Source organism: Mytilus edulis, chromosome 9 (genome assembly GCF_963676685.1).
Source record: "Mytilus edulis chromosome 9, xbMytEdul2.2, whole genome shotgun sequence".
NCBI classification, from domain to species: domain Eukaryota; kingdom Metazoa; phylum Mollusca; class Bivalvia; order Mytilida; family Mytilidae; genus Mytilus; species Mytilus edulis.
This window is the reverse complement of record NC_092352.1, coordinates 79,198,932-79,219,611: the sequence shown is the minus strand read 5'-3', so window position 1 is coordinate 79,219,611 and position 20,680 is coordinate 79,198,932. Positions and strand designations below refer to the sequence as shown.

Below are 20,680 nucleotides of genomic sequence, written 5' to 3'. Positions count from 1 at the left end.
TAATGTAGTGAAAGCGTGATTCTATTCGGAGATACTTCGCTATGATCTGACAGCGACGTTATTACGACCTCACTACGACAATAACGTTCTCACTGCGACCCAACTACCCTTCCACTACGACTATACCTCGTATACACCACGCTGTTCAAGACCATATTACGATTCTAGCTCGCCGATGCCGTCCTCACCACGCTTTTCGAACGACCTGACTACGTTCGCACAACGCATCATGCTCATTGTCATTTTCACATAAAATATATGAAATCAACACAGGTTTTGTTTGTCTATATATAATTTGGACCTTTTCTCCCTTTTCTCAAACGGCTCTCTATTTACATGTGTCATCCCTGCTATCGTTAACTAAAACATCGTTATTTTAAGTTTGATGGTCCAACATAAGGTTGTGAATCAGGTTGGATTGGTCGACTGACATCTCTGCTGGATCACGATTCGTTACTATCAGAGCTCTCTCTGCCTCTACATCTACTCCTACCACCACGCCTCGGTGACTGGTAGATTGTGGTGGCATGACTGAAATGTTTTCGAGAAATCTACGTATTAATCAGAAGTAGAAGGAATGGAACAGTATTGATATTGAACACGATGTTGAGGTTATTGCTGAGAACGTAGTGCGATCGTGGTATGAACGTAGTCGTGGTAAGAACGTCCTATAATCGCAGTAGAAGCGTGGTATGGTCGTAGTGAGAATGTGATGAACGTAGTCGGATAATGACAATCGTAGAAAAAGCGTGGTGAGAAGGTGGAATAATCGTAGAAAAAGCGTGGTGAGAACGTGGAATAATCGTAGCAGGATCGTGGAAGAAGCGTTATGAGGACGTAGTATCATCGTGAAAGCAACAATTGACATTTTCATGCCGCTCATACCACGACCTAACCACGATCTTAATTTATTTTAGATCGCGGGGAGCATGGTGCGATCGTGGTCTAGTAGGATGGGGGCTTAAGTGAAATTTTCACGTGCCTGTTCTATAACTGTGATAATTATAATTATAATATCTGAGCTTTACTGTAAGCGACTTATTTTTTCGAGCGGTGTATTTTTGTGAGTAGAAGATCATCGTTAATATATAAAACTCAGATCTACACGTCTGGGAACAAAAAAACAACACAAGAAAATAGCGACACTATATTGACTCAAAGTAGGATAGAATTTGTTTAACACGAAAAATGTATCAGCGAATATATATTGTTAAACAGTATTTTAATGATTGTACATAATTTCTCTTAATTTTGGTCGTAAGATGTCCATCTTTCACGACAGAAAACACATATCTGAACCATGTTGAACATGAAGTAAACCATGACACTGATGAACCAAACCATGACAGCGAATTTTCTGTAATCTTAAATTATTGCAAATGTAGGTGTTTTTAGGAATAATTGACGGCAGATATATACCATAACGAATTATGGGATGTAACAGACAGTAAAACAATAACCGTACTGTTACGGTACTTTAACGGTACTTTCTTACATCGTAAGATGTCCATCTTTCACGACAAAAAAACACACAACTGAACCATGTTGAACATGGACTAAACCATGCCACTGATAAACCAAACCATGACACTGGATTTTCTGTAATCTTAAATTGTGCAAATGTAGGTGTTTTTAGGAATAATTGACGGCAGATATGTACCATAACGAAATATGGGATGTAACAGACAGTAAAACAATAACGGTAATTTATGCATTAGTACTGAACAACAACTTATAAATTTTGACATACGCTAGCGTTATTCTGGGTCAAATTATTACTACATGATGAAATCTTTAATGTACTAACATATATAAGCAATAAAAAAAAAGATACTTGCCCGCTTGAATTGATATTCAAAGGTTCCTTTAGCGAAAAATCATAATGTGTATATTGTGTCATTGATTGTCAATAAAAACTCTTAACACAACCATGTCTAACCTAACCAAAATATGGCAAAATCACTGTACTAAACGCCCTCAATATGACGACCTTACTACCCGTGTTAGTGGAAGTACCGAGACGAACGATCTTTAGGATCAAGTTCAAGTGCTTCGTCATGTAGGGCATCATCTTTTTTTTTTAATTCATCTACCATGCAATGTAGGCACCCATTTATAATCATATACTTTCCGTTATGAGGAGAGACCCAGGCTTAATGTCAATTAGATGTTTCAGATTTAAATGAGTTGTTTGTATTTAACATTCTCTTTCTATACCCCCTGTTTTGAAATCAATATGGTATAAAATGTTGATCAAACGCATTTATATTATCTGAATCAAGATTAAATAAAAAATTCACGTCTCAACGCCAAAGTTTTAATGATCCTGATGAACATATATATGACCCTATTTTACCTAGAATACATTATATAAATTGAAACCCAATATCAACTTGCAAGGGAACGAAAATTTGAACACTTAATTAATTTGTTTTAACACAAAACAAAATGTTAACGATGTGAAAAATAATGTTGTTTGGTCATGGCACTGTTGCTGAAGAAAATAAGTGGACTTTTAAAATTGACAATTAGCCGATCAGATATGGCGGGTGAACATCCTTGAGTTTGAAAACCATTTCTAATCTGTTTACCGCTATTTGTCTATGACGTCGTTGATAAGTAAACTGATAACGACATGTGTGTCCTTAATTACTCATTCGTGTAGCATGATAAAAAAGTTATCACTAAATGATCAAAGGATAAAAACACAAAATTGCAATAATGTTAATTATCATATATATCTTGCATATGTAAATATTCCAAATTTTACATTTTTTTTTCTTTGCGTAATATATCATTAATTCAGAGACTCTATTGTTTCCTCTCATATTATTAGAACTAAGATAATGAATTGACTTTGAGAATAGTGTCGACAACTGACCGGTAAAAAATGTTTAACATCTCACCAATTATTTTATTGATTTTATAATTTGCATCTTGTCATAGATCAAATTTATCCATCTAGTGTATTTTCATTTGTGTGAATATGTATTTTGATTGAATTAAGCAAATTCAATTGTTATTTTAAAGTGTGTCCTTCTATGCTGTGATGTAGCACTATTGTTTGCGGTAAGGGTGAAGTTTGTACCTACTAAAACAATTAAACCGGCTGCATTAGTCAGAAACCTGCTGTTCAATGGTTATCATTTGTTGAAGTGGTTCATAAGTGTTTTTCTTTTCACGTTTTTTATACATATTAGACCGTTGGTTTACCCATTTAAATGGTTAAAAACTAGTTATTTTTAGAGCCCTTAATAGCTTGTGTTCGGTTCGAGACAATGGTCAGCTATGAAGACCGTAGTTTGACCTATACTGGTTTACGTTTTCAAATTGTGACTTGGATGGGGAGTTGACTCATTGGCACTCAGGCCACATCTTCTTATATCTACTTACCTAAAATGAACAGCTTTTCTGAATATTTTATAACATGCAGAAAATGGCATTAGCTTTAAAGTCATTCTGCAGTATTAAGAACGAACTTTACGTGTTGCTTATATACACTTAAATATCAAATGAGATTATTGAAATGTTAGTAGATCATCAATCTATAAATGAATATCATTCATAACTCCTACATAGCGGTGATACAAATATATTAATTTTATTTTTAATGACGTAGAACTTCATAAACAAATACTTGTAAGTTCAACTTCTCTCTAATATTTATTCAGTCTGAATTTAATAAATTAAACACTTAAAATACTTGATTCGATAACCACTGCATTTTCATCTCATTTTCCAAACATCTAATAAAAATATGTGTACTAAGTATGTAACTATACATTGGACATTGAGACCAACAGCTTTCTTAGAACTTTAATTCGTGATAAAATAAAAATCCAACCCAAAGAGCTTGTGTGTCATATACGTGTGTATAAAGTAATACGCCGAATAGCCTTGTGTAATATCTACTGTTTCAGAATCTTTTGAAATTCTGAGCAAGAAAATATTCCTGTAACTAATATTTAAAAAAAAACGTCAGAAAAAAGCAGCTTTGTAACTGGAAGGACACTTGCTGATTTCCCGTAACATCTGATTATTGTATTTACGATCTTTGAATGTACCGCTTTTTATTCTCTATTGGTTCTTCTTGTTCTTTTGGTAATTAATCAACGATAAAACAAACAAAAAAAGCTGTTCTTCAGATGATGCGTTGTATATATTTGCAACCAAAACAATCTAACATAGTCAGACATTTTATTTATTTAAGTATTTTTATATGAAAGAGATTTTTTTCTATTCTAATCATTATTTCTTCTGGGTGTTTTCATTCTCTAATTTACGAGAAACTCATCATATATACATAACTGAAATTTTGAACGCAAGTCACGCGTTTCGTTTACAAAATATTCTTCACTAACATACAATTAATATTCTAAAAAAGACCATGTAAAGAACGAAGTTATAGAGCAAAGCATTGAGCATTTATCCAAAAATAATGAAGTTTTTACCAATCCGAAACGATGATAATAACATCATAATATCAGATAGAATAAACAAATTTAGTTTCTGTACGAGACCGATTTATACTGTCATAGAATTTGTTTGTAGACCACTGTTAGACCACTGTTAGAAGAATATATATACTTACAGAAGTAAGCGATATACTGATTTGAGCGAATTTTCTTTAGTCGATCTGTGAAGCTGATTTGTAACGTACACAATAATCTTAGAATTGAACGCAGCGGGCAACCGATTCTTAACTATTCTGTGGAGGAATTTTATTGAGTATTTAGTTTTTGTGGCATATTCTAAACAATGATTCATGCAATTTACAATAATTAACCGAAATTACAATATTTTTCTCATATTTTATAAAAACGTTAACGTATCCTTACTTAGACCATAGTATAGTTATTATTACATAATCACAGTTTATCTACTTTGATTGCAATCATTCTGTTAAAAAAAAAGATAAATAAACGTTTCGGAATTGTCCTCAAAATGCTCGATGACTTCAGTCCGTACTATATATGGCATTTTTATTAATTTTGATTCCAGTCTTTTATGGACATACGCACGTCCGAAGGCGCACAACTTTTAAGCCTTGTACCTTTAATCCTCCATGAAACAATTTGTTTTCTGATATCAATAATGTCTGGGAATCTTGACCAATTGTGGAATATAGTTGCTATCTATAATTGTTCCGATGAATCAAAATGATTCAGAAACATATTTCAAAATTCCGTTATTTAAGGAATGACTGTAATATTTTTTCTGTCTATGAAGAAATAACATCAAAAATATGGTGCACATTGAATAACCCGTGTGATGGGTTATTTTAAAGTGTGCACCCCATTTTAATGTTATTTTGAAAAGACAGAAAACTATTACAGTAATTTCTTATAATTTATAATTCCATATTCCATTTTTAAACGTAGAAAACGTTGATGACGTCATTGTCACATGACAACGAGATTATGATTATGAGCTGATAAACAAAACAACTTCAGCCAATCAGAAAACGCGTTACGTCCAAAATTAAATTATTCTAATTTAAACAGCAGAATGATTCCCACCAAGTCATCTAAATATCACAATTCTACAAAAAATCTATTTGAATACCACTTAAACTGTCACATGTAGGAGGGTGGACATTGGGGAATATGTCTGATGAATAACGGTAAAAATTCTTGCCAAATGACGTTAACGATAATTTTTGGTGCATGATGATAGAATATGCACTTTTTTTTAGACAATAAAAAAATCGAATGATTTTGACTAATCACGTTTTTTTTTCTTTTTGGCATCGACCCAGTGGTGTAAATAGTTATCAAAGGTACCAGGATTAAAATTTAGTACGCCAGACGTAAATGCTATTTTGATATTTCTACAATATGAATATGAAGTGTTATATCGTTGTACTACCTGTCACTGTCATTATGACGTAAATGCATTTTCAAGGCATATAAAAGGGACACAGAGTGAAACACAACATTCAGTCGATCATTGGTAACTTCATCGAAACAGAAGTAAATTTTAACGTTAAATTGTGTTGCTGAAAAAAGAAAAAAAAAAGAAAATGGAAGATACGTTGCTGAATGCTCTTTTTACAGAGAAACTCAAACTTGCCAAACTTTTGATCGAAGGAGGACATAATATTGATTTTTGTACCGAATCAGGCGTTACACCTTTAATACTTGCTAGAAATCTACAAGTGGAGGAAGAAAATATACCCAACAAATTACAGATAATAAAATGTCGTCTAGATAAGAACGCAAACTTGGATGCTTCGGACAACATCGGACGAACGGCACTAATGTATGCACTATTTTCAGGTTGTAAACAAACAATACAATTATTTAAAAGTCATGGACTGGTGGATTCTGTGAAGACTTCTTTAAAGACCAAACTAACAAAATCGAGAGAAACGTCCCTGTTTGGTATTTGTGAATAAGCTACATGTATCAAGCATTCTTTAGCTTCGATTATCATGTAGTCTTTCGACTGAAAAATATATATATTTCAATAGTGCTTGGTGAGACTCTTCAAAAATCTGACGTAACTGTATAAATGCAACTAAGTGTTTCTTATAGTGAAAAAATACCTTCTTGAATTTTGTTTGTATCTGTTATTTATTAAAATAATTAAAAATATAAGTTTGTTATTAATTGATAATACTTCTTAGATGTTTAAAACCATAGCACGGGCATTCACGTCAAAATATATCATTGACCTATCTATTTAAAATAGAAAAATTGTCTAAAACAGGAAACATGTTTTTTTTTCGATTGTCGAATAATTTGAAGAGTACAAGTAGTATCCCTCTGACATCATAAAAAAAAACTTTCAATCTGTTGAATTTATAAAAAAAAGACTGACAACGCCAGGGCAAAAATATACCAAAAAAGACAAACAAAACCATATATAATACAACATAGGAAACTAAAGACAAAGCAACACGACGCAACGCAAAACAAAGGGTCATCTGAGATGCTCCACGTGTGGCATGGCCGTCGTGTTGCTCAATCGCGGTGATCAATTAAAATCGGTTAACAACAATGAGACAGCTTTTATCATATTATGTCAGAAGACGTATTGACGCTTCTGTGTCTCCGAATGACCCTAGACAAAGACAATAACTAAATGTAAAAGGAAGTAAGAAAGAACTGCACTCATCAGTTAGTCCCAAAACATAAACGAAAGCCAGTGTTAATGATGAACACAAATTATGCATAGCTACACTTTCATACAAAAAATATCATAAAGTATGCACAGTTCTACACCGAACAATGCCGAAACAAAAATGGTTTTATTCATAAATAAGACAATCAATAAACAGATTAAGCTAATATTCAAAAGGTCGTAATACACGCTAATTTGATAACCTTTAATTATGAGTGGTAGAAATGTTAGAATATCCAGATATTAAATGATTGTTCATTTAAAAGGCTAGTGTTGTCTAAGTCAAAAGGGCAAAGTAGCTTTACAAGATTTAAATATCATTATTCGAAATCGGAACTGTTATCCATATGATCCTGGAAATAATGATTTAGGTCCTCATTTTGTTCAATTTTTATTTGTAGAGTTTCATATATGTAGTAAATAAATACTTGTATTATCTGCAAGTTAAAGTCTCGACTCTTTATTGACAAGGATTGTAAGACATCTTCCAAGCTTCCGCTGTGGTTTTTCTTCGACTCTAAATATTCCTTAATGCGGAAATTTTGGACAAAGTTGTGAAGGTCTTCAGATGATCTAGTTTCATCGATAGGGGCATGTAGAGGGCAGAACTTTAAGCCTATCGAGAGAAGAAATGTTTCAGCTTTCGTCAACTTTTGTTTTTCAAAGATTGAACACAATATTTGAGGGTGAGGAAGCCTCTTGTCGCCTACGTTTTACGAGTAACACTGTTGTTTTCTTTTCATCAGATGGTAAAGAAGGATATATGAATTCAATGCTATCTCTGAGGAATATTCTTTTCTGCCTTTCACTCAGATTTTGGGATTGTGTTGAATTTATATGCGAGAAATATAGCAACTACAGTTGAACAATATGATATCTTTTTTGTAGCTATATTTAAAAAAGTGTTAAATTTGCCAGTACGAGTGTTGATATATATGTTCTTCGCAGTGTCGTTTAAAGGGGTTCATTTACCGCTTGGACAACATTTTTTATGTTGTTTCAATAATAGTAAATTTGAAATCTTATTATCCATTAATAATGTTTAGAAGCTCAATGGTCGTGCGAATCAGCAAACTTCTCAAATTGCTTTTTGAAACGTTTAATTTCTTAGGTGTTACATGTTTCACGTTGCAAAACCTTTGATTTGCTGATCTGTTATATCAGGAATCATTAGATTATTTAAAGCATGGAAAAAAAAGAAATAAGAAACATAAAAAACCTGTTTCACGGAGGTGGATTTTTTTATTCAATTAGCTTTAGATTTTCAAATTCATAGTTGAAAACACATTAGTAAAGAGTCATGTTTACGGTTTGTTCATTTTGTTACGAGAATCAGTTGTTACACATTTAATGGTTGCTAGTAATTTGCAATGAGTAGACAACATTATACCTAAAAGAAATTAAAGATTATTAAATGTCTTCTATATAGGAATGTAAACTTGCATGCTTCGAACACAATTGAATGGACAGCACAAATGATTGTTTTATTCGTGAGAATATAAACATACAATACAGTTCCTTTAAAGCCACGGATAAAGGACTCTACACTGCAGTTTCAATATTTATCCTCGATAATTATCTCTTTATTTGAAACAAAGATGAATGCTGCACATTTATTTGAAATTTGCTATTTTTAAAAACGACTTATAGGGGAAACACTAATGGTATTACTTTTGCTCGCAAAAAAGATAACAATTAGTAACTTCCGGTTTAAAACAATTATAATATCTCAAAAATTATTGTTCTATTTGTCTAAAGATTATCGGAAAGTGTCAATACCTGCACAATAAATACTCAATATATATGCAGTTAATATTCCTTAGTGCTGTATATCTGTTTATTGATTTCGCAGAATTTTTGTTATCTTCGTGCTTTTCTGTTCCATTTGGTCGTATGACTTTCGGCACATCTCGATATTTATTCACCCAGCTATTGTTGTTTTATTTTGTTTTGTCTGTTTTTGATGCAGCTCGGTCCAAAGATAATTCTTGAAGAAAGGGGTTTTCACTGTGCTGTATTCATTTTGTGTATCTCTATATTTGTATTCATTTATATCTTGGCAGTTTTACCATGTCTCTGCATCCTGGTTTGACGGCGTATGCTGATTTTTTTGTGTATGTATAGTTTTACTTTCAAGATTATGTCAATTAACATATACTCAGATATATAGAATTTTTCAAAAATTAAAGTATTAAGCCTCACAGTTTTGGTTTGAGACCAGGATTTTTGTCAGTTAAAAATGTTGATCATTTATTTTTTTGAATTTTTGCCACATTTTCGGAATCCTTTGGTTTCATCACTGTATTGTCATTAAACTTTTTTGCCCACTAACCCCTTCTTTTCTTTTCATAGTTTTATTACATGAAGTTCAAAAAGCCATATTTCAAAATCTTATAAAATCCTTGTTATTTTTTCATAGTTTTTGAACCAAAAAAGGTGTAAAGCTTAAATGTATGAAAAGTCCAGAGAGAATTACTTCCCGCCAAATTTTCTATGGCTTACATCTTGAAAAAAAAGCACACGTACCCTCCATTCTTTTATGCTTTTATTGTTTCTTTATATATATACTATCAATTCATAACAGTCTTTTAAAAAGCTTGGTATTTTTAACCAGAGTAGCGAACATCCTTAAATAGATTTGCGGCTATTGCAAATCAGTATACTACTATTGCCTGTATTTAAACCCAACGAAAATGACATATTTGACGACAAATCCTCAAATAAGTATTAATAAGTTACCACTTCTCCCACATATCAATTCACACCATTACAGTATGATTTATTAGACTTGTACTTGTAAATAAGGTTCAAATTAGCACCATCGAAACAGGAAATTAAATACAGGACAAATGTTAACCTTAAAAAGAGTAAAATTCAATACTTAAAGTATACAATCGTTTCACATGTTACAATTGAGATGGTGCATTGACATTTAGTTTCAAAGGTCTCAAATATGTATATATGAGTTTGAATTGTCTAGTCATTTGTGTTGTATGTTCTTTGTGTATATTTACACAGTTAAGAATGCTAAATTCCAGTTATTATCAGATGGCTTATCTATTTTGTCGTTTTTGGCTACTCACGTTACTTTGTCAATTTTACGTAACTTTTAATAGCTCTCATAGAACATGTAGAAGTAGGAGGTTTACAATGAATTTACGACAACAAGACTGTAAATTGCCGATCATTAAAAGCTATAATAAATTTAACGTGATGTATAATACAATGATGCCTCTGTATGTCTTTTTGAGGCACTCTCACTACTTCTACTACGACCTGATTTCGCCACAACCGCACCACAATTGTTTTGAACATGTTCAAAGTTGGCAACGCTCATCACGATCTTGAAGACCTCACCACGCCCGTTATACGACCTTACTGCGACCTACACGATCGTACTACGATCATCAAAATTTACCTTTTTTTCACCGATCGTAGTGCGATCGTGGCCTAGTGGGACTGCAGTATTATCCTCTTCATCCCAAGTTGGACATAAGGCCACAACAAACGGCTTCCACTTCTCTCTGTCTTTAGTCATGTACTGGGGTTGGCCCCAGGTGTAACCCTTTGCTTATAATTCTGCTGTTACAGTTCTGTGCGAATTTATTCTATAGGTCTCCCTGGTTTTCTTTTTCCTGGTGATGTCCAATATAGACCTGTTTTAGGTGTGCGATGTTCTGGCATTCTCATTGCATGGCCTAACCATCTAAATCTTCGCTGTTTGATTTCTCCTGATATACTCTTACAGCCCTTGGATGGTGCAAACTTCCCAAAAAAACGTGTATGGTGAAATGGTGTATTGCGTTGTTGCAATGGTGTAAGGTGTATGGTACTATGGTGTATGGTGTAAGGGGAATGATGTAATAGTGTATGAGGAATGGTGTGATTGTGTAACGTGCGATCGGGAATGGTATGAATGAACGGTGTTCAACATTTCATTGGTTGAAAACGAACTTTTTATATAATTTTTCGGATTGTAAACATAAACAATAATAATAATCTTAATATTTGAAATTTAATTGCGTTATGAGTAATTTCGGATCGTGTTGATAGAATGGGGAATGGTGTATGGTGTAATGTGTAACGTGTATGGTTCAAAGGTGTAACGTGTATGGTGTAATGGTACAAAGTGTATGGTGTAATGGTGTATGGTGTAATGGTGTATGGTGTTAGTGGGAAGTTTACACCATCCAAGGACTGTAGCATTACATTTTTCCAAAATTCTCTTGTTGCTGATCTTATTTGACCAGAATATTCTGTTGATCTTTCTTAGGCAGCTAGTATGGAAAGCATCTACTTTTTGAAGGTCACTCACTAAAACACGCCAAGTTTCTGAACCATACAATATGACAGGTTTTACATTGTTGTTGTAAATTCGAAGTTTGGTCCTTAAACTGTATTGGTTGGACTTCCAGATTATATGAAGTCCTGCAAATGTTGCACGTGCCTTTGATAGTCTAGCCTTTATATCCTTCCCTGTCCCATTATCTTTGCTTATTATGCCCCCAAGGTAAGTGAAATCTTCAACGCTGTCCACTGGCTGATCGTTGATTGTTATTAGTGTTGTATTTCTAGTGTTTACTGACATTACCTTTGTCCTCTTGGCATTAGCATTCAGACCAGTTTGCTTTACACAAGTGTTAGTACATTGAAGTATGTTGGTCTTCTCTTTGAGGTGTTCACTTGTTATTGGTAATATCGCAATGTCAAGGTCTTCTAGCTGATTAAACATGGTCCACTGGATACCCCTTTTCTTGTCTGATTTTGTATTTCTTTGTATCCAGTCAATGGCCAATAAAAATAGGATTAGTGACATAATACATCCTTGTCTTACACCAGATTTGACTTCAAATGAGTCTGCGATAGAGCTATCAAGGATGACACTGCATTCAAAGCTGTTGTATAAGGCTTTTATTAGCATCAATATCTTAGGTTGAATTCCATATGATTTAACAATTTTCCAAAAAGTTTCTATATGTATATACTGTCAAAGGCCTTTTTGAAGTCAATGAAATTAATGAAAAATGGTGTGCTCCATTCAATGCACTGCTCGATGATGTTTTTCAGAGTGAAAATTTGGTCAATGCATCCTCTGTCCCTTCTTAAGCCTGCTTGTTCGTATCTTATCTTAGCTTTTCATCCACAATTTTATTAATTCTTTTTAGAAAATTTTTGCAAAAGACCTTACTAGGGACAGAAAGGGATGTAATTCCTTTCCAGTTATCACAGTTGCGTAGATAGCCTTTCTTTGGTAATTTCAAAATCAGGCCTTTGCTCTAGTCTGATGGAATTTCCCCTTCTAATGACAAGAAAAAAACTTGTGGAGTATTTTGGATGATGTATCTAAGTCTGCCTTTAACATCTCTGCGTTAATGGAATCATTTCCTGTCTTCAATGATTTAATGGCATTTCTTACTTCTTCTATAGTTGGTGGTTCTGTGTTGATATTTAAATCATCTATGAAATCAGGCTCATGGTAGTTTAATACCTCTTTAAAATGTTGGACCCATCTTTCCGCTTGTTCCCTTTCTGTTTTCAATGCTTTGCCATTTTTTGTCATTTACATGTGCTGTCTGCAGATGATGTTCCACAGAGTTGTTTGGTGATTTTGTAAACTGTACTTAACTCTCCCAGAATGGCTGCCTTTTCTGCTTCTTTTGCTATGTCCTCCAGATATTGTCTTTTATCTTTTCTAGCACTTCTTTTAACCTCTATGTCATTTGCTCTGAAAGTTACTTGCAGTTGATCTTGTAACCTTTTGGATTTTGCATTTACTGATTTTAGTTTTATAGTCTTTCTTTCTTCAATTTTTTGCCAGGTTTTCGATGTTAATAAATCTTTGTTCTTTTATGTTTTGTGACCAACTGTCTTTTCTGCTGTCTTTACACATGTTACATAAATAACTTTAATGTTACATGGATCCCATTTCTCTTGTACACTATCTTCTCCATCATCAGAGTTATCTAGCACAATAAACAGATTTTTCAATTCCAATCATTAAGCTTTCTTGTCGTTTGGTGACTTTAACCTTGCTGTGTCTAGGTTCTTTCCGTTCTGGTTTTCAACAGGTGTCTTTCTTAGTTTTAATTTGATGATAGCTTTCAGTAGATATTGATCACTGTTTACATCTGCATCCCGTACTCTTAATGATCTACGCCACTTGTTGTTCACCAATGTGTAGTCAATCTGGTTAACCGTTTTTCCATTAGGTGATTTACATGCTAGTTTATGGATGTTTTTATGTGGAAAGATGGTCCCTCCATTCACCAGTTTATTGCAGAGACAAAGATCAATAGCACGTTCACCATTCTCATTTTTCACCCTGCAACCATGCCTGCAATCAGATTTTCAGCATCAGTGTTGTCAGATCCTACTTTATCATTAAGATCTCCCATTATTACCAGCATGTCGTGTTGAGGTACTTTGGAAATAAATAAGGTTGTCCGTATCTTCTTTACGCAAACTTTAAGATAGTACCATACTTTTCGAAAAAGGAACACGTAAATCAACGTCTTAAAGTGTCTATCATATTTCTAGACTAAAATGTTGTTATAAAAGAGGGACGAAAGATACCAAAGGGACAGTCAAACTCATAAATCTAAAACAAACTGACAACGCCATGGCTAAAACTAAAAAAAACAAACAGAAAAACAATAGTACACACGACACAACATAGAAAACTAAAGAATAAACAACACGAACCCCACCAAAAACTAGGGGTGATCTCAGGTGCTCCGGAAGGGTAAGCAGATCCTGCTCCACATGTGGCACCCGTCGTGTTGCTTAAGTGATTACAAATCCGGTAAATAGTCTAATTCGGTAGGTCATATTCATGAAAGGGGATTGTAGTTACGACGTAAGGAACATATCCGATATCATTTGTGAAACGGTTATTCCATAACGGTCAACCAACTCGTGATGGCGTCCGTAAAATTTACGAAGGGATGATTTCAACTTCACCATTTGGAACTCTTGGTTTAATAGCTTCCTTGTGAGCAGCAAACCTCTATCAAGAAAATCATGATAGGAAATGCAAGCACGGGAATATCGTATCAATTGGGAGATATATACCCCGTATGCAGGTGCTGCTGGAATGTTGCTACTTAGAAATGGAAAGTTCACAATTGGAAAGCTGAAATCATCTCTTTTGTCGTAAAGTTTTGTTTTCAACCGACCCTCATTGTCAATTTCTAGATGTAAGTCAAGATATGAAGCCGACTTAACTGTATCTGTAGTATCCTTTATCTCTAGTTCGATTGGATAGATGCGTTCCACATAGTCACCAAATTTTGAATTGTTTAGTGAAAGAACATCATCTATATAGCGGAAAGTAGAGTTAAAGGATATTGCTAACTTCTTATCTTTCTTCCTAAGAAGTTCCTGCATGAAGTCAGCCTCATAATAATAAAGAAACAAGTCGGCGAGTAGAGGGGCACAGTTTGTTCCCATTGGAATGCCGACAGTCTGTTGAAAAACACGTCCTCCGAACGTAACAAATATGTTGTCAATCAAGAAATCAAGCATCTTGATAATATCTGTTTCAGAGAATTTTTTGTTTGAATCAGAGTGATTCTTTACAAAGTAGGATTTATCCCTCCCTAAGACAAGATACTTGTATCTACGTTGGCCATTCTTTTTTATGAAGCAAAGTAATATCAACTCTTTCAATTTGTCTTTTAGTTTGGAATGTGGAATACTTGTGTACAGGGTAGAAAAGTCAAATGTTTTAATACTGTTACAAGATGAAAGAGAGTTAGATTGTATGTACTCTAAAAGATCTTTTGAATTTTTAAGTATCCACATCTGATTCACGCCACCTCTAGAATAGGCAGTTTCACAATAACTTTGAAGCCCGTCTTTGATTGCTGATAAAATAGATGTTAATAATTTAGAAAGAGGTTTCGTGGAGCACTTGGAAGACCCAGCAATATACCGTTGTTTGTTTATAACGTATGATTATATATGTCTTCCTGGAAATACTATATTTATATTTGTTTATTAAAGATAACCTTAAAATTTGACCAACAACTATAAGGTTGAGATGTCGTTTTGAAACCAATGTTGGCTTCCCTACTATAGAGGATCAATAGTTATCAAAGGTACCAGGACTATAATTTAGTACGCCAGCCACGCGTTTCGTCTACATAAGACTCTTTAGTGACGCTCATATCAACATATTTATGAAGCCAAACAAGTACGAAGTTGAACAGCATTGAGGGTCCAAATTCCAAAAAAGTTGTGCCAAATACGGCTAAGGTAATCTATTCCTGGGATAAGAAAATCCTTAGTTTTTCGATAAATATCAAAGTTTTGTAAACAGAAAATTTATAAAAATGACCACATAATTGATATTCATGTCAACATCGTAGTGCTGACTACTGGGCTGGTGATACCCTCGGCGACGAAACGTCTTCAAGCAGTGGCATCGACCAATTGATGTGTCACGTTTAAGCGGTCACTAATACCATTGTGCTTTTTTTCTTTTTCGTAAAGTGATAATAATAGCTATGAGCAAAAACATTTTTTTGTAGTAAAACCATTAACGGTACCAACTTTACTGCACCATATGTTAATTACGACAATCGATGTCTCTTCAGTAATGATTGTGGCCAAGATATGTAAATCTAAAGACTACTACAAATGTTAAGAACTGATAAAATCAATAAAAACAAAATAAAAAAAAACCAGGACATTTAATTGAAGGCATGCACGAGGGAGACAGTTTATTTAATTTAAAGTAATGACCGAATAATATTACAGCAAATTGTAATGAATAAATATCCGTATTTTCCTTACAAGTATAAGGGTACCGGTAACATGGCTTATGTTGCTTTATGGGATTCACAGTCAGTTGCCTTATGAGAGCCACAGTCAAGTAGCAGAGGTGAATTACTAATACTGTGTAATATCAATAGGTTAGTTATCCTTGCCTTAGAGTTACATATCGATGACTGTTTTGGAGAGATGGTAAACTTGATGTAGTCTGCGTTAAATAGTTTACACACCATGTAAAAGTCAATAGCAATTACTAATCAGACCTCTAATTAAAGTGTCAAAAAGTAAAGAAAAAACGCTGTAAACAAATCTTTGTAAACCATTTGCATAATATAAAAAAAAACAAGAATGTGTCCACTTGCACTATCAATTTCTATGTTAGGTGGACCGTAAAATTTGGCATTTAAATTAGAATGATCAATCATAGGGAACATGTGTAATAAGTTTCAAGTTGATTGGACTTCAACTTCATCAAAAACTAACTTGACCAAAAACTTTATCCTGAAGCTTGCACTATCATTTTCTATGTTCAGTGGACCGTTAAATTGGGGTCAAAGATCTTATTTGGCAATAAATTTAGAAAGATCATATCACAGGGAATATGTATACTAAGTTTGAAGTTGATTGGACTTCAACTTCATCAAATCTATGATCCTCGTCATGACATGCTGTTAAAAAAGAAGATAAATCAACGGTTAGGCCTCACATGTAGAAAAGTAATTAGTTTCAAGGTTTAAACAAGAGGCAGGAGATATGAAACGAATTTAGTCAAAACCATGACTATGAAATAAAAAAAGAGATATACACCAGTCTAGAAGGTATATTATAGAACACTAAAGAATAAGCAAATCCAACCCCCACTTAAAACCGAGGGAAATCCAATGTGCTCCGGAAGGATTGATCCTTTAACACATGTGCCATCGACATGTTGCACACGATAAGAAGAAATTCGATGATGTCTAAATCGTACAAATCGGATGGGTTTTATGTTACAACAATTGAAACATAAACGAAAACGTCAGGCTTACGTGAAAATTTTAAAGGAATGACTTTAATTGAGAGTTCCGGTTATACAAATTAATATACAAAATAAGCAAACCATGCCCCCTTCATAAACTAAGTTAGTACAATGCATATCTTACAAAGTGACTTGTATTTTTCATATACCATAACAATTCATGTGTGTATTCCTTCTGTAACTGGATAACAAAGTTTAAATCTAGATTAACATTGTGAGTTGTATTTCACACTATAAATTAATCGTAGCGCGTCTAAAAACCTAAACGTATCAAAAAGTATCATCCCACTTTAATTTGGACGGTAAAATAAAATTAAATTCCATCAGCAAATCTTTATTTTTTTTTATTTTGGCGGTATATGAGTCCAAAATTGTATATTTAAAGGTTTTTCGTGTCGTATAGCACATTTCGGGGTGTCAGTATTGGCAAAGGAAAGATCTCAATACGGCGATATTTGATTGATGAATTATGGCAATCATCGATGTGTAACACAACAAGACAAATCTTAAAATATGCACTTGTAAATACCCAATTAAAAATGTTCGAAAGTTATCAGTTTGAGGTATAACTTTTAAACTTTTTAAGCATTTTTTTTAATGCAACAGAGGTGAAAATAAGAAAAATCCTAATTTTTGTTGTTGTTTCATGTGACAGTTAACACACACTCACCGATACATTTGTTGTTGCCTTAAAGGTGTAATATCACCATTGATATCCCCTATTAGTCATTGTTAAAATTACACTTTTTAATAAATGTAGCAGAAATTATCGTCATTTCGAACGAAGAAATACTTGGCAAACCATGCCCCCTTCATAAACTAAGTTAGTACAATGCATATCTTACAAAGTGACTTGTATTTTTCATATACCATAACAATTCATGTGTGTATTCCTTCTGTAACTGGATAACAAAGTTTAAATCTAGATTAACATTGTGAGTTGTATTTCACACTATAAATTAATCGTAGCGCGTCTAAAAACCTAAACGTATCAAAAAGTATCATCCCACTTTAATTTGGACGGTAAAATAAAATTAAATTCCATCAGCAAATCTTTATTTTTTTTTATTTTGGCGGTATATGAGTCCAAAATTGTATATTTAAAGGTTTTTCGTGTCGTATAGCACATTTCGGGGTGTCAGTATTGGCAAAGGAAAGATCTCAATACGGCGATATTTGATTGATGAATTATGGCAATCATCGATGTGTAACACAACAAGACAAATCTTAAAATATGCACTTGTAAATACCCAATTAAAAATGTTCGAAAGTTATCAGTTTGAGGTATAACTTTTAAACTTTTTAAGCATTTTTTTTAATGCAACAGAGGTGAAAATAAGAAAAATCCTAATTTTTGTTGTTGTTTCATGTGACAGTTAACACACACTCACCGATACATTTGTTGTTGCCTTAAAGGTGTAATATCACCATTGATATCCCCTATTAGTCATTGTTAAAATTACACTTTTTAATAAATGTAGCAGAAATTATCGTCATTTCGAACGAAGAAATACTTGGCATGAGTGAAGCTTTATCCTGTCAAGTACTAGTATACACAAAATTTCACATAATGTTTCATTGCATATAGGAAAATAACCATCAATGAAAGTTACCCAATAAAACTTTCAAATCACTTTTAACATTGTACTAGCTTTAAGAATTAAGTAGCCTCAAGTTTCCAAAATATTTGATAGAACACTAAAATGATGATTTGAATCACCCAAGATATATGTTCATGACCCAATCATTACTATTCTTAGTTTCCAACTCTATCAGGCAAAGTTGACATTAGATGAGTTTAGCTCTTCTTTTTTATATACCTTTAGGTCCTAAAGCTTCAAAAGGTAATTACTAGTATATATTTGTACATCCTTAATATTCAAATGTTAAAAAGAAATGAATTAACAAAAAAAAAATCCTTATCAAATGGCAAAAGTAAAATCTGCCTTTGCATTTGTCTGACAAAGATTAATCCAGAAAATGCATTTTGGTCGCACGAATTCATAAAGAGTTATTTTCATCCTTTTTGTAATATCTTTGTTAACCAGTCAAAGGTATTGATAAGCTTATGGTACAATTGTTAGGTAAATAGGTTCAGATATGCAAAACTTAGTTCACAGAGATTACAAAAAAAGAACTTTTGGTCCTCGATGCTGTTCAACTTTGTACTTGTTTCGGCTTTCACATTTTTTTATTTGGGCGTCACTAGTAAGTCTTGTGTGGACAAAATGTACTTCTGGCGTAATAAATTTTAAACTTGTTGCCTTTTGTTAGCTATTATTCGTGTGTTTCTTTGTCAATTATGTTCTCCCGTTTATTTATATTGTAGTTCTGTAATGTTGTGTTGTCATTTTAATGTTATATTTCACATGGCCAAAAAAGAGTGAGGTTTGGCATGCCACAAAACCAGGTTCAACCCACCATTTTTTCCTTTAAAATGTCCTGTACCATGTCAGGATTATGGCCATTGTTATATTATAGTTCGTTTCTGTGTGTGTTACATGTTAACGTTGTGTTTCCGTTGTGTCGTTTGTTTTTTTCTTATTTTGAGTGTGAATTCACATTACTATAAGACATGTCACGGTACTTATCTATCCCAAATTCATGTATTTGGTTTTGGTGTTATATTTGTTATTCTCATAGGATTTTGTCTAATGCTTAGTCCGTTTCTGTGTGTGTTACATTTTAATGTTGTGTCGTTGTTCTCCTCTTATATTTAATGCGTTTCCCTCAGTTTTAGTTTGTTACCCCGATTTTGTTTTTTGTCCATGGATTTATGAGTTTTGAACAGCGGTATACTGCCTTGATTTGAATCATATTTGGTTCACTCATAATTTATACATGCAGCATACCTTTTGTTAATTGGTTTGCATGAATGGTTCAAGTTCGTCATTTAAGTTGAGAGTTTTACGATATTTGACCCAAAATTTGATTTCTTGCAAATAAGGCTGATAAAAAACACCACTTTTTGTGGTTTTCTTAAATATCCACTTGATTCGAAAACTTGATCAACTTCACTCCAACGTTTGAAAGCTATTTTCATATTCAAATCAGAACTGATTCCATTTAACTTCGGATTTGTCACTAACTTTTTAAACCATTTCCTGGATGCGATTGCAATGGATTCCTCTAAATACATTGTACGATGGTACAATTCAGCCTGAATAATGTTTGTTATAATTTGTTGAGAACTTATGGCTTCTCTGCAAGAAACTTGTCGGCCTTTTGTAAAGTTTTAGCTGTCTGATATTCCTCGGCCAGTGGAACAACTAAATGCACTGTTTTGTCTAAAAAGAAAACAATTGCAGTAAAGGCACTAATAAAACTACAATGGATACAACAGTTTTGAATATTGGACAATTCTATAAAAGTATATCCGATAATAGATTTTGGGTTAGATGATATGGAGTTGGACGAGTGAGAATAATAATAGGCTGGTGAAAAGAGCTTTTGTCGTGCAATAACGCAAAAAACAATATAGTATCCATTATTTTTCACATAGGAAATAACTCTTTACAAACGAAATGCAATTCCTATAATTGGTTGTTTTGTGAAATACAATAGAATACACAATTCGTTGTCTTTGTAGCAATTTACCCCAGGACTATCTGTGAGAGCTCCACACACACAATATACTATAGGTAAAACCTATTAGATCCTATCCATGTCCCAGCCAAGTAATCTATTCATGATTTTTGCTCAAATTTTCAAGTAACATGATGATGTTCATTTGTATAACCATACCCTTCAATTAATTTCAAA

General features: G+C 33.3%; 1 protein-coding gene across 1 annotated transcript; it reads right to left on the bottom strand.

Annotated features, from left to right (window-relative positions):
- Nucleotides 1–376: 376 nt before the first annotated feature.
- LOC139490200 (uncharacterized) lies at nt 377–12,685 on the bottom strand. Its single transcript, XM_071277049.1, has 3 exons — nt 12,444–12,685; nt 11,311–12,020; nt 377–531 (listed from the first exon to the last, which is right to left on the bottom strand). Exons 1-3 carry the CDS (start codon nt 12,683–12,685, stop codon nt 377–379), a joined length of 1,107 nt encoding a protein of 368 aa, XP_071133150.1.
- Between the last annotated feature and the right edge of the window lie 7,995 nt (nt 12,686–20,680).

Excerpts from the sequence above, each read along its gene's own strand:
- LOC139490200 (XM_071277049.1), bottom strand. The coding sequence starts at position 12,685 with ATGACAAAAAATGGCAAAGCATTGAAAACAGAAAGGGAACAAGCGGAA. Across the intron at positions 12,021-12,443 it reads TCATCCAAAATACTCCACAA|CTTTGAATGCAGTGTCATCC; the intron begins GTTTTTTTCTTG and ends CTTATACAACAG. Across the intron at positions 532-11,310 it reads TGCTACAGTCCTTGGATGGT|TCATGCCACCACAATCTACC; the intron begins GTAAACTTCCCA and ends AAAACATTTCAG.